At 28.0% G+C, this 16,229-nt stretch overlaps 1 protein-coding gene across 3 annotated transcripts in view; it reads left to right on the forward strand.

Moving 5' to 3' along the window:
- Positions 1–16,229, forward strand: part of LOC119600036 (protein dead ringer) — a 64,493-nt gene that overhangs the window by 43,032 nt on the left and 5,232 nt on the right. For all 3 annotated transcript variants that reach the window (XM_037950038.1, XM_037950040.1, XM_037950039.1), the window contains 2 exons: positions 6,812–6,884; positions 12,330–12,513. In XM_037950038.1, coding sequence (XP_037805966.1) covers positions 6,812–6,884; positions 12,330–12,513 — 257 coding nt within the window. The remainder of the gene's footprint in view (positions 1–6,811; positions 6,885–12,329; positions 12,514–16,229) is intronic.

Raw genomic sequence — 16,229 nt, forward strand, 5'->3', positions numbered from 1 at the left:
GAACTGCTGGGTTATTGTAAAAATATGATAATGATTAATGACAATTACTATATAATACATATTACATATGTTAGGATGCGAATGTATTTTTAAGTAAGAAATAATATCAAGTTAAGTAAAAAATTATATTGAATTAAGATTCAAGTACAACACAAATTTTCATATTCAGTTCTAAAGTTTCTGTGTTCGATTTAATTCCTAATTTAATTTCATAAATTGGGATATTTCTTTCTATATAATAATGTTTAGATCAAAAATAAATATGATTAACCCGTTTAAAATTTTGAATAAAAACTAGAAAATTTCAGTTCTGATATTATTCAAGTATTATGCATATGTAGTATATGTATGTATGTACATAAATGCATGCATTTGTGGTGGCTGCATAAGATCAGGCATAGTCGAATTTATTGTTTCCAGTTGAAAAATATTTGATTCTGTCCATTTTTAAACCTATTCACAGACCACGTATATATCTTTTAAAGAAAGATTAGATGAACTACTAAGTATTTTCCGAGAATAATTATTAAGAAAAATATATATTTATGAGCGAACACATACATACATATAATCAAACATTAAACAACAATTTGTATTGTAAGACGACAAACATACATAGAAAGTAGTGGATAAAACTGGTTGTTGTTATGATTTGTCTTTTCCAGGAACTAAAGTATCAAATCACGTGTACTTCAAGTACAGTGTCCTATTTGCTCTCTTTAAACAATATGTCCTATGCATACATACAAAATCGTAACTGTTCGTTACTAATGTTGGAAAATATAAAATCCGTCCGAATGCATGCAAATGTACTTCTATTTAATATACATTAATGGATGTACGCATGCATATTTGTATTTGTTTGTACATGTATGTAGGTAGCCAAAATACAAAAATATAATAAAACGATATACAACGGTTTTAAGTTGTATATTTTTTATTACTTTGGCAGATTATATTTCATATTTATGTATATGCATATGCATGTGTAGTATACACAGGAATTAAATCACTTATTTAAGTACTTTATACATATATATGTATCTAGATATTTAACCGAATGATGTAAAATGTGAAAGAAAACCTTTTTACGATCGTATGAGTACTACGTTTATGATTGGTCTAAATTTTCCACATTTAATATGGTTTTCGTATTTATATTTCATTTTTATTACTCTTCTATTGTTGTAATTATACACATTAGTATCTTAGTATCGTATCTACGTACCGACATACATTAATATGTATCTGTGAGTTTATTGTGTCTCTTTTTTTTTTTTTTGAGGCAGGTTTAGCTCTTATAACAAGGGTTGTTAGTTATAAAAAACAACTAATAATAAAATAATTAATATTATCTACACACACACTCACTCACATGCACACACATTAAACATGTATTTTGTATCTAAGAAATAACAAAATTTCCATTTTAATGACACTAAACCCATGACAATTTATCTAGGTATCTATAAAGTACTCGTTTTATTTTTGATTTGAGCTCAGGTCAATAAAAATCATGAGTATTTGAATGTACCACATGTGTTAGTATTTATCTGTAGCTGTATTTGTGTGTGAAAGTGCGTGCGAGCACGCAATTGGATGTGAGTGTGCGTTTGTGTATGAGAGACTGTTGTATCTATGTGAATTTGTATAATGTTTGTTTGATTGTGCGTACGTCTCTCTATTTTTAGTCGATTAAAGACCTTTGATATTGTAACACCATCGAATTATTAAAAGCGGTTTAACAATAATAATAAATGAAAAAAAAAAATTCAACGAAAATAACAGAAAATAAAAACATCGTGAAATTGTGTACAAATAAATATAATTAGAAATTCATTAACACACAAATATGAGAATAAATTTAAACAAAAAAAATAAGTAAATAAAAAAATTTTAAGTGAAAACAATCTTAATTCGAAATAAATTAAAGTGAAAAGCTATTATAAGAAACGAATAAATAAAAGCAACAACAAATAAATTATTCAAAATGTTGATTTCTGAGGATCAAATTCAAGAGGTAATTAAAGCTGGTGTTAATACAACATTCATTACATTCATAAGAGCTTAAAAAGCTCATTTTGTTGGATTTCTGGAAACTTAATGATTAAAAAAAAACTTTAACATAAAAACAAAAGAAAGAACATAACTCCACTTTATAGTCCCAGGATACTTGTTTTGATTGATATCAAAGTGTTACGCCTACAACACAAAAGTGCAACGGTTAATCACACACATACAAACTTATGGAAATAATAATAAAAAAAAAAACAAAATAATGCGAAATTTTTAAATAAAAATGAACAAAAAATTTAAAAGAAAAGAACTCAACAAGTCATAACAAACGCCCCAACATATGTGAACTTACTTGCATCCAACCAGATAGTCTGTCCGTCTATCTGGACCCGCTCATTCACTCTCATACATACATATTTACGTTACATTTTATTTTACTTCTTTACTCCATCGTAGTAGACATCACATAATACGAGAAGAGTATTTGTTGCATTCATCAAATCTGTTGATGTTCAAAATAAACAACGTTTTATGCAACACACTACTTGCTGCACACGTACATTCATCATTTTTGCAACATTCATTTTATTACAACAACAACAACATAAATATATCATAAAATGAAGAAAAAAACAAAAGTATAAAAACTTGGCATTTTATTTTTCATTATTTAATACATTTAAAAAATTCTTCAAAATGACTACAAACAAAAAAATCAAGAAAACACAAACTTTTTTCAAGAAGGAGTTAAAATCTTCAATCATAAACTTATATTAAGGCTCATGAAATAATATTGCACATTTCTATCCCACTAAAAACAACTGACTCTAGACACCAGTACAAATTCTCATTGTAGTTTTGCCATTAATTAACTTATGCAGTTGATCCTGCCCATTCGTAGATCATTGTTTTACCTGAAATAGAGAAAACAAATCCAAATATTTTCGTCAATATAACACTAGGGAATTAGAGCCACGAAAGATTTTTCTTCAGTTAGGGATCGCTTATAAATTTTACTGTTTATATGAAGTAGACTTCCTACAAGGAGTTTAATTGACACATTTTCTTTCTTTCTCAGTTACTTCCTAATATTTATAGTCAAATTATATTAAAGTTTAGCCTTCATTTTATAATTAATTTACACTGCAAATTATTACTTTTTTTATCCAAAAATGCTCATCCACACACAGTTAATAGCATTTGATTCTCAAGTCGAAAAGCAGCTAGAGTTTGTTTCAGGAATAATAATCGTATTCTAATACCAAAAATTTTTGTATTGTTTTAAGAAGACCTAAGATTCGATAAATGCCTTTTTATTCCAGACTTAAGTTCATTCATATGAGTACCTTTTTTCTACATTAATTCATTGTAGATTTCTAAAAGTAAGTGTTGCTCCTCCCAAAGGCATTATAAATATTAAATAAATATACAATAACAAATAAAAAAGAAACTATAAAAAAGTTTGACTTTTGCATTAGAGTAGAATCTCTTTCATATTTATTTCATTTATCATGACCATATGGATGGATTGTATGGATGGCCCCTACTTGTAACCATATTTGTATTTAGATACACCATAAATGTATCTGTGTATTTAGCGAAAAGCAGAAAGAAAGAAAACTAAATTCAACTAAAATGAATTGAAAAATGAACTTTAACAGAAACAAGGTACGAGTAAAGACTTCGTAAACATGGTACTTAAATGTTTAAAACCTATACACACATACTTACATACATATATACATATGTATACAGTTTTACCTTTATTAGATCGCTAAAGAATCAGACCAAACTTTAAACTTTTCGTTTTTGGTTTTTGGGGTAGTGCAACCAACGAGTATCACTCACGATGATGACTGACTGGTAGTGGTGTTGGTGGTACATTAAAAAAATAATAATAATGGTGATGCATGCCGCGAGCTCATAAAATTTAAATTGAGTTTTGTTTTATTTGTATTGAAAAAACCACCCAGTAAACAACAAGTTTATTAATTCAGAAGGGGAATCTTAACAAAGTGTCAATGGAATATTTTCGTTATATTTGATGGGTTATTGTTATATATTTTTTTAATTCATTTATAATGCAATTTTGTGCCCAACATTGTTATTTTGGGGGAGTTAACTGTCATTTTAGCGTACCTGTGTAATCTATGACGTAATCACTTTAAACTTTTACACAATTTATTATATCATGTAATCTTATTTAAACCTTAGACCTTAAACTTTAGGAAAAATCACTAAGCCAAGGAGTGCCACTAGAACTACAGGGTATGCTTAAATAAATATGTATGTACGTACAGACTTTTTTGTATTACTTATGTACATACTTATGTATAAGTAGTAATAAATTCATTTTACTCATGCGTTCCTCCACCTATGTATGTGTGTGTGTGTATATATCACCTGTGTACAAGTTTACGAGTATATTAATCATAAAAATATTTGTATAAATATTTAATATGAAAAACAAAAAAATATGTTTCACTTAATTGCATTTGAAATTTAATGTTTAATTAAATTCCTATAAAGAATCCTCATAGTCCTTTAATTCCCAGTAGAACATAGAGTCGCATTATCAATATTAGTTTTCAATAACTCTCAATTTTAAATTGTTATTCGGATATAATAAAAGACTATATACATATATACATGTGTATATCTCAAATATGTAAGTTATCCGTTAATTTCTCCATTAATTTTTTAAGAAATTAAATAAGATAATTTTTACAAATTTGTATTTGTCATACATTGGCTGATAGGTTTTGCAAATTCGATGTTATTAATCTTCTCCAAATTTACCTATGATGAACCAAAATTTGTTTTTTATTCTGGGTGTTCGCGTTCTACAACTTTTGGATAAAGTTTCTTTTACAATTTGGTTAGATCTATTGAGAGAACAATATGAGTTCTGATCATTTTATGTGCCCTCAAACACTGATGTATTGTTATGGTGTAAAGTCGTGAATGCGAGCTTTTAAATGTTTATCCATTTTCAACGAATTCGACCTAACAGAACGTTTTATATAACGAAGTTAATGTTTTCTTTATTTTTATGCTAAAATACAACAACAGATGTAATTCAGGTCTGAGTTGGGGAACAACTCTCGCGTCATTGTTTTTATTTCTTAAGGTCGATCAGTCTTGTGCTTGTTGCCGAGTTTTCGACAGAATTACGTATAACTGTTTCTAAGTTATGCGTTGTCTTCATTAAACGCGTGCTTTCGTTTTACCTTATAGTGAGGTTATGTTTTTAACTGGTGGAACCCATAGAATACTCACGATATAACCTGGCAATATAAGTACTTGATGTACCGGCAACCTAATTAAAACCCCCAAAGTAGGTCCCCCAGAAGTAGGTCTACAGTCTAAAAAAGGACATTGGTTTTTTCATACCCAAATTTTTAGCAATATATGCATGTGTATATAAATGCACATAATTTAATACTTACGTATGGACAGTTTTTCATGAGATCGTTTATAAAGACATACAAATATTTGTTTTTATTTGTTTAGCGAATGAGTAAACTCAGGAGTTTTTTTTTTTTTGATTACAGGGTTCATCAAAATATATATTTACTTGTAGCATTCAGCTTCAAATTACACTCGTTTAAATACTCTATAGTCGGAGTCAGATGATGATGTGCGTGTTGCAGCAAACAACATTTATTTTATAACCGGTAGCTAAGCACACGTTATGACCATAATTTGCAGTTTTAACACATAATTGAGACAAATTAATGATTTTCGAAAATATTTTTGTCTTACTTTTTGTTTTTGTTTTGTTAAGTACAACTATTTATTTACGTTTATGTACGATCGGTTTGTTTGCCAACTACCATCTCTCCAAAGCATGTGTGTGTCGGAACAAGCAGATCATTTGATTAGTGTCATAACTGACACTAAAGTAGGTGATCCTTTTCTTCTTTTCAATTATAAGTATAATCCTTGGTAATACCACCCTTAATTAGATGTATTCACAATGTTGTTATTAGTTTTGTTTGTGTGAAAAGAAAATATCACAACAAATTAAAAATCATTTATGTTTCCACACCTTTTTTACGGATAATTACTAGTTACTCGTATACAAAGGTAAAAATCTACAATATGTTGACAACCACCAATGATCTCTGTTTTCCTCGCTCTCTGTCTCTGTCTATCTTAGTCTATATCTTTGCCATTCTAACCACCAATACCAAACATTATCATCATCATCACAACTACCACCCTGTGAGCAGTATAAAACAGAAAAACAAGATTAAAAATACAAACCCCTGCGCTACCGTGGTGCTAAACTGACGTCGGTATACATCAGACTCTGTTCGATAATGATCTTGTCTTTTGGGCACAAAATAAATATCTTGTCATGAAATTTGCGGGTTGTTGTCGTTTTTTTTCTTTTGTTATTTTGGTTGTTGTGATCGTTATGAGTGTTTAGCTCCCCGAAAGATAGGTAGATACAACAAATTACCTTTTATTGTTTTTGCTGTTGTTTCATTCGTATCTTTGTCAATTCATTGATTTACCGTTTTTGTACTCGATGTACAGAACTGGCGCACGCTGACACTTGAGGGTTAATAATGATAATAATAGTACTATTGTGTACTTTAAATAAACATCTATACCATTTTGTACCTTATTGACTTGTGGAGGGTCGGAAAAAAATAATATTTATTATTTCTCTGTTGTAATCGAGTGTATATGGTTCTCCATCTTTAACCTTTAATACAATACATATTGATCTTTATTCATTTATACAATAATTATTTATTCTTTTCTTATTTTGTTTTAATTACAGCTATATGAGATCAATGATGATCCCAAACGTAAAGAGTTCCTTGATGATCTATTTTCATTTATGCAAAAGAGAGGTAAGTTTCTAATAAATAAATATTTTGTTTATTTTTGATATTATTAATAATTTCAATGCCATCAAATAAACGGAGGGGGGAGAGGAAGAATGTTGTTTTTATTGTCAATGTTTTGGCTTCCCTGCCAAAACATTGAATTTAGGAATGATCGAGGAAAATGTTTATTTAAAGGCGTCTGTCTCATTATACATTTCATGCATTTTTATTATGAGTATTATGACTGGCCATAAAATTATTTATAAATGCATTAAATATTACTGTTGTTTTACATTAAACAAAAACAACATTTATTCATTCCACAAAAAACAAACAAAATAAATGAATAATAAACCGCATAAATGATCAGTGATGTTAAGTACTTTTATCTCAATCCAAATTTCTGTTATTTTATTTAGTACTTAAAACTCAAACGTACGACTGGTGCTTTAAGACTTAAGCCTAAGCCATATAAAATGTAGAATATAAAATACTATTTTTTTTCTTTTGGGATTTTACTTTTATAAGTCCAACTTCTGGTTCATTTTATTTACATATGTAGAAATAAGTACTAACGTACAAAAATTCTTACAAGATTATAATGATGATCATCATCAGCAACATCTGCACATGCTGAGTTTTCCTTTTTTTGTTTTTGTTTTTATTATTTTAATTATTACTATTTGGATTTCTCTTTCTTTCCTGTACGTTTAGTCCGTCTAATGTGGACATATATTCATTCCTACTTTGGGGGGAAAATGAAATGAACATTTTCATTAAAATCTCAAGCACATCAACGTCAACATGATTGCTAATGACATGATCAACACTTGAACGATTCGTCACTTCTAAAGTCATTCATTTGTTTCTCTTTTTGTCTGTCGGTTCGTCTGTCCGTCATTGAATTCGTTTTTATTGCCCAACGAACTCACACTAGTAGACATATATTTATACTTCGTTATTTTGATTTTTGAAATACGGTTGGATGCTGCAAGAAGCATTCATTCGGTGGCATTTCAAATTAAAATAATTTCCAATGTACAAACAGAAACACATGATTGTTGTTGTTGTTATTTCTCTTTTGAGATGCTTTTAATAATAAAAATTATGTTAATTAAATGTCAAATGAACGTTATTGTTCATTTCGTAAATGTGAAACAAAAACACACAAAAAAATAAAATAAATAAATACATAATTTTAAGATTTTTAAAAATATTTTAGTCAGTTAAAGAGGAAAAGAAATAAATTTAATTTTTTCATTTTTAATTTTAAGTGTTTTATAATGATGTATTTTGAACGTGACATTGCAGCTCATTTCATTTACTGATTATTAAAATGTATTTTTATATGAAAATATTCCATTACAATTTGCATACAATTTTATTGATTTATTTGAGCTACTGTTGAAGGTTAAATTGTTGCAAAGTCATTGAGAGTTAAAAAGAATATTTTTATATAAAAATTAAATAAAAAGGGGTTTCTAACAAAAATTAATTCAAAAAGATAGTACATGTGCATGCATAAAAAAAATTATATGTCGAGTAGCCATAGTAGTTTTTAAACTAAAACATCATTATTTCTTGTACCGAGAAATTAAAATCGAATATTTATTATTAAAATTTATCATTATTTATGTTGCCCCATGTAAAATTAATAAACATACATAATTTAAAAAATATCACTTTATACATCACATTCACATTTTCATTATTCAATATTGTATCCATCAGACCATGTGACAAAATCTGTCACCTCATAAATGTTAATTTCAAAATGTTTTCATATTAAAAAACTAATATTCTTTATGACATTTGATGCATTTAAGGAAGATTTTTTTCTTTTAATAAATTCCTAAATAAATATAAACTCATAATTTACATACACACATTCATAGATATTCATAGATACAAACGTAAAAGAAAGAATAAAAACAGTAATTAAAATAATACATACAATTTTAAGTGCAACCTAAAACAAAAAATATTTTATGGTTGCTAGAACTAAAAAAAATTATTCTTTATATCAATCAAATTACAAAATATAATGACATTTTGACAATTCATTGAATCGTAACAACATTTTCTTTATAAATCCGCCATTAGTGTGTGACATACATACATACGCACGTTCATATATAAATATCTATTCTTATTAATATAATATTTCTTAATTTTTCTTGTGGCTTTAGTATTAATATCTATCCATGTAGATGTAAAAATCGTAATTGTATGTATGCTGCAAGAAGAAATTAATTTGAATGAATGCATGAATAAAACACATGTTTCACATCTTGTTGCCGATAGTGTAATGTTGACGCGATGTTTCACGATCACACAATTACTCCTGCCGCTGCTCTGATGGCGATTATTATTTTTTTTTATATTTTTTTGTTGGTTCCTTTTCAATAAAATAATGATTGAAGTGACACATTAATGTCTGACTGATTGTGTCTGGGTGTTTTAGTTCTGTGTGAACATGAACACAAAATACTTAAAGAACAAAAATTAATGTTAAATTAAAATAAAAACACCTCGTTCCTACAAATAAATTATAATATTAACGAATGTGTGTAAGACCCCCTTTTAGTTGAGTCGTTTTTTTTTTTTAAGTTATGTTATTTAGTGTATTAAATTTCATTGATTTTATTTATTTTGGTTGTTTGTACTTCTGCAATTGTGGATGGAAACGGTACTGATATTCTTGACGTAACCAAATACAGAAGGACACATACACAAAAATATAAAATACTAGCGAATGTACTTCTGCGACCCTTGTGAAAAAGTCATCAAAGTCTTCTACCAGTGATTAAATGTCACACAAAAAAATGTCAAACATATAAAAAATACCATATTATGGCTTTTTTGTTGGTATTATAATACACTATTAATTAAACAATAATTGTATAGTTTGTAAAATGGAAAAATATTGATACCTTTACCAGGTTCTTTCTCAATTTCTAAAATATTTACACGAAATTTAGTAATTGTTTTAATTTCAATTATAATTATTACCCTGCAAAAATTGACACTACTCCGCACACGCGTGTACTCAAAAGACTGGGACTAGTCTAATCCAAATATAGGAAAAAAACATACTCCATTAAACATTACACTTCATTAGAAGTGGTGAAAAAAACTTTTTTCAGTCCAATTCAAGATTGGCTACTTTTAAGCTATCGTTACGGTTAATATTTCTTTTTTGCCTTTTCAACGTTACAGAAATAATCCTAAATAACTACCGCTAATGCTAAAGTTATATTAAGAACACTGACATCTTTGATCGAATATACAAGATTTCCAAGTGGATTTTAAGGCGAATTCAATTTAAAATAGTCTTGGTCAGCGTCAGCGCCATCTATGAATGGAGAAATATATTACATATGGATATGTATACGAATTTTTATTAAATTCGAATTAAAACAAGTAAGAATGTATAGTAGAGCATTGAAAAAGAGATTTTCTAAAGGAGGGGTTATATGAGCGCAAGGGTACATACGGGCCTATACTTATAAATTTTGGTAGAGGGCTTTACGTCTACATTAAAGTTATTTATACAGAATTTCATCGTAATATTAGTGTTTATAAGTGAATTTTGACATTCAAGTCATTTTCAGAAGGCGACTTTGTTTGGGTCAAATGTGACCCGATCATTACGAAAATTGGCAGTATCTTTTACACTTACACTTTACAGATTTGTTTAGATATACTAGAACATAATTATGAGCTCAAAATCCCTATTAGGGGGCTACGGTTGTATCGGAGCTAGTCAAAATAATGGGCCGTTTTAAACCATTTTCAATAGGCTTCGTCCTTGGGTCAAAGAAGAATATATGCCATCAAATTATCTTGAAAATGAGTACAATGCTTAGGTACATGGACATACACACACACAGGTCGGATAGACATAGCTAAATCGACTTTACTTTAAGGTGTAGGACATGTATTTTTGGATATTCCAAAGTATTAAAATATGGTCGGAAAGTTTACCGGAATTCTAATGGTCCGCTTCATAAACGAAATTATTATGGAAAACTAATAAATAATATACAATTAATTGTTATATTTTCTTATATGCATTGAAATGCAGATCATTATAATATGTATACAATTACTCAAACCTTCTTTTATTTAAGATCATTAAAATAAAATCGAATGATTAAATATTTAATTATTTACTGTTTTTACGATTGCCAGCAATTGATTGTTGTTAATTGTTTTTTGTTTATTTCAGTATTGTAATGTGCGAGTGTTTTGTTTAAAATACATTTGTTGCTGCACAAATGAACTTTTTATAAAAATTATTTCTTTATATTTTTTGGAGTTTCTGAGTACAACAATCAACATGTCCATCAACCTTGCTATTTCAGTTTCAGTTATTCATCATAAATAAATATTTTGTATGATCTTTATATGCACCTCACACATGTAGATATTTTTACTCATTGATTTATTTTCATATTAACATTCACATGTATGTATGTATATGTAAGTGTGTATGATCTACAAACATATTTTGATTGATACCTTTAGGGCCAACTCTAAAAACAACACAAACAACATATAGCACGAGTAGTACATATCACGTCAAGATACATTCATCCATCGATCGAACGATTCAAACTGCCACACACAAACACTCTTGCAATATTATTGTTGTTTATACTTGTACGATTTAAGTAGATCACAACTCACTAAATATTTTGAGCGATGCCAAAAAAACAGATCGAAAAGACAAAAAAAAAAACATAAACATAAATGTTGCACCAACAACAACGGCAAGATCCCTGATCTGCCTGCAAACGTTTCATTTCATTTGTAAAAATCAAATGAAATAAAATGCAACTAATAAAAATTTTAAGAAAAAAAAAAAAACGTTTAACATAATGAAACTACAAATTACCTTTTTTTGTTTATTATAAATTGTTTCTGTTTTCTTTTCATTAATTTGTTGTTGATGTTTTTTTGTTCGTTTTATTGTTTATCGATTTAGTTTATTGCCATTATTATTGTTGTTCTTGTTGTTGTAGGCAATAATGTGTGAGGGTGTTTAAAGATCTACTTAAGATCATTAAATTGTTTTTTAATGTTTCTCTGATAATTTATACTCTTTTCATTTTGTTTGGTATTAAATATTTTCTGTATACATATGTATGTATATTTAACTACATACATACAAATGAAATGATTAATTTAAAAACGTTTTTAATTTATAAAAGTTATAAATTATACGTATTACTTTTGAATAATATTTTGGCGAAAAGAAAACCTACTCCGTGGGAAGTTTGATCCTCAAATTTTACAATATCCGTCAGATCTCTGATTATATATACAATATGTTTATTTGAATTTAAGAAATATTATTACTTTATGAGAATGAGTAAATTTTTTTATGATATGAAATGAGTATATTTCCCAATATCAATATATTTGCAATTATTTAATATTTTGTATTTCTTTAAAATTTTCTAGGCACACCCATTAATCGTTTACCAATAATGGCTAAATCTGTATTGGATCTTTATGAACTGTATAATTTAGTGATTGCCCGAGGAGGTCTCGTCGATGTTATTAACAAAAAGCTATGGCAGGAAATCATAAAGGGACTTCATCTGCCATCTAGTATAACAAGTGCAGCGTTCACACTACGAACACAGTAAGTCTTATTTTCTATACTCGTATGTGTGTATATCTACATACGTACATATATATGTACTTAAAAACATAGTTACTTGTACTAAATAAATGACAGTAAAATTTATTAAATAATGGGCAAATTTTCCACATCAAACAATTTTACTACATATTTTAGTATTTAAACAGCAACAACAATACTAAAATAGAAAAACTTACATACAAACTCAACATTTAGTTTTACATGAACAAAATGCAAATCCAGAAAAAAATAATAATATTGTTGTATTTCATGTAAAAAATATGAAAAGATGGCAGATTATGACAAACCACAATGAAATTAGTTTTTAAACAGACGTTTATTGTCTAACAACAATAAAAATGTAAAATAATAAAAAGGTTATAGCAAAAACAGCAGCAACAACTAAATTGTTGGCAACTATCATACATTGTACTAAACTCTTTTGCTGTAACAATAAAACAAATCTTTGGCAAATAAAGGATCTACTGGAGAATGTTGTTATTATTATTTAGTTTATATTACTGTTGTCGTCGTCGTTATTATTGACAAAGCAGAACTTTCAAAGTATCACAACTTTAATAAAAAAGTAGGCTTATGGTTGCGATAACTAAAAGTGTGATCAAAATATTATTGTAATTTTGAAATGGTTGCTATAACCACGTTCAACTATTATTGCGCGTTATTATTGATTATTTTCATAATTTCTGTTTATATTTTTCTTTTTATTTTGTAGCACAGTTTTTGCTTTTACCAAATATTAAAAATAATAAAATTTAATTCATAATTTATAGTTTATTTCGCTTTTTTGCTGTACTAAAGCAACTTTGTAAAAAGAAACACAATATTAATAAATTTTAAATCTCGTGTGCGTTTGAATATGTTTTGTGGTAGTAGTAGTAGTAGTTGTTGTTATGTTTTATAAATTTTAAGGTCCGCCATCAGTTTGTCAGCCAGTCAATCATGTTTCAAACTCGATTTTTATGCGTCTCTATGTCTCGGTCTATAACTTAGACCAACACCCAGAAAACGAACAAAACAATAAATGAGCAAAAAAAAAAAAGAAAGAGGAAATATGAACTTTAGTTTTTTGTCGATTCTCCATGGAAAAAGTGGTAGTAACGGTGTAATAATAACACTGGAAAATATCAGAGGTGGTCGGTCGGTTGTTGGTTTCTGTTTTTCTGTTTTTTTTTTTTTTGATAGGCAGTTTTTCGGATGGCTGATTGTCTAGTTTAGCACTAGTTGGTGGTATGTGTCAATGACTTGACGAGAAGTATACGCTAGCAGATATGAGGTTTAGATTTAAGCAAACCTTAATACGAACACTAATTTTAGTTTTCTTTAATAGTGGATTTATGTAAAAACAACATTGCGGACTTGCGCGTCTATACAAAAGTTTAGCTGTTTTTTGAAAAATACAACTAAATCGTCAAATCAAAATTTAGCTTTGTATGTAAATAAAAATGGCGTTCATAAAATTAATTATATTATATACTTTCATTTAAACATTTATTTTAATTTTTCTATTCGCGTTCATACATTCACATTTGTTTTGTATTTTTTTTTTTTTCAAAACACAAATACATTCATGAATACAATTACGAGCATAATGTTATTGTACTCATTTTATTTACGTGTGTTACAATAACCAACCAACCACCAATAGCTGTGCTTGATTCACTGAATAACAAGTTTATTTGTTAAATACAAATTAAATACCTACATACATACATACACTCATAGGTACATTCATGCATATGTATATTTATTGTATCCCAGCAGTTTAACCCCATTTACTCTATCAGTTTTATCGCCAAATGTCTCGGTTAACTTGAATTCATATGTATGTATATTTTTGACTCATAATCTGGCAGAAAATCAATCGTCAATTTAGATTCTTTAGGTATTAAGTACTTGTATTTTAGAAATTGTACTCCTTGAAGTCAGTTTGTGAGGGAAAAAATCCGTCCGTCTCTTTTATTACTAAATAATCTAGAACTGAAACTTTTAGAGAGTACTACCATTTTACGTTCCAGAATTATAATCTTGCAGATTTAAATGCTCATTTACTATCGAATTGTGATTTTAATCAGTCTAGGGTCAATTGACTTCCATTTGACATATGCACTTGTTAAATAAGTAGTCTTATAATTAATTCTGTAATTAGGGGTTCTCTTATCGGGGAGAAGTAATTAACTAAATTGCGACAATCTCTCCGAACTGCTGGGTTGTACGAGTTCATGTACGTGACTATTGATTTATTGAATACGTGTAGTATGTAAGTATCATACCATAATATACATATACTACATATTGTAATAATGTATGTATTTTATAACAATACTATACACACTCGTAAATAGTTTCTCACCGTTTTTGTTTTGAACTTGTACAATGATGAATTGAACAATGATGAATTGAACTTAAACATTGAATAGTCCCAGTGCCAGTTATTTAAATTCATTTTACACTGGAATATATTCCAGTTCACGTTTTACCATCCATACATCGTATTTCGTATAATGCACTGGTTCATACACATTTTCTTGAGGCTAATGGAATGAAAACATTTTATCTTTAGTATTTAGCCTTTTTTAGCTCTTAATAAAGGTGTTAAATAATAATATTACTGTAAGTGTAATTCCACTTACTGGTAGATCATGGTATAAACGGACATACATTTTATGCATACAAATTTTATTTATAAAACTTGAGTGCATATTTGAAATATGTATCAATATTTTTAGAAATTTATTGGGACAAAATTTATACCGTATTTTAGGACTTCTAATTGTATAGTGATTATGGTAAAACTATTTGTTTCTTATTTATCGTTTAACTTTCAAGCGTATGTATATTATGGGCGTTATTACTTAATATTCTCTGTGTGGGGGCTTGGCCTATGGAATCTGACTATCATTATAGCTACATAATTAATATAAATGTATTCAATCGATAAATATTTCGGAAGAACACTCGTGTGAGGACTAGATAAAATTATGTTACAAATTCAAGCATTTTCAATATATGATTTAATAATAGCACTCAATTTCAGAATTACGAAGTTATGTGTATAGTTGTAGGTTCAGTTAAAAATTATATTATAAAATTGTAAGCGTTGAAATTAGGATTGAGTCTACATTTAATGAAATTACAAAATATTAATTTTGTTTTTAAAACCCAGCCTAATTGAATAGATATTATTTTTAAATTCTATTACAATAAATTAGAATGTGTATGTGTAAGAACTATAAGTATATGTGCACTTAACTCTTTGATATTAAGCGTCACTGCCAGTTGCATGCATTAAAAACAACAATTTAAAAAATAATTTTCATAAGAATTTTATTTAACTTTTTTTATGGTAAATAAAAAAATACATAAATTTATCATCATTCGTAGACATGCCTAAATCAACATTACAACTAATATTTATACTATTCACACAAACATATGTACATACATATGTATATATGTATGTACGTATGTATGTATGTACTGTTGCACGGTGATGTTGCACACACATATATACACACCCTCTCATATACACTAATATACTTGAAAATTCAAATGAAATTCATTGTACTCGAATGAAATAAAAAATAAAGTGACACAACAAAATGCTAATAAGATGATAATGATGACAACAACGACAATGATGGCAATGATGCGTTGTAATGATCTTGGTTGGTAAGATGTAATGGTTAAATTATTTA

Source organism: Lucilia sericata, unplaced genomic scaffold, assembly GCF_015586225.1.
Source record: "Lucilia sericata isolate MDLA Ls3-8-SP2 unplaced genomic scaffold, ASM1558622v1 Contig000101F_arrow, whole genome shotgun sequence".
Classification (NCBI taxonomy): Eukaryota; Metazoa; Arthropoda; class Insecta; order Diptera; family Calliphoridae; genus Lucilia; species Lucilia sericata.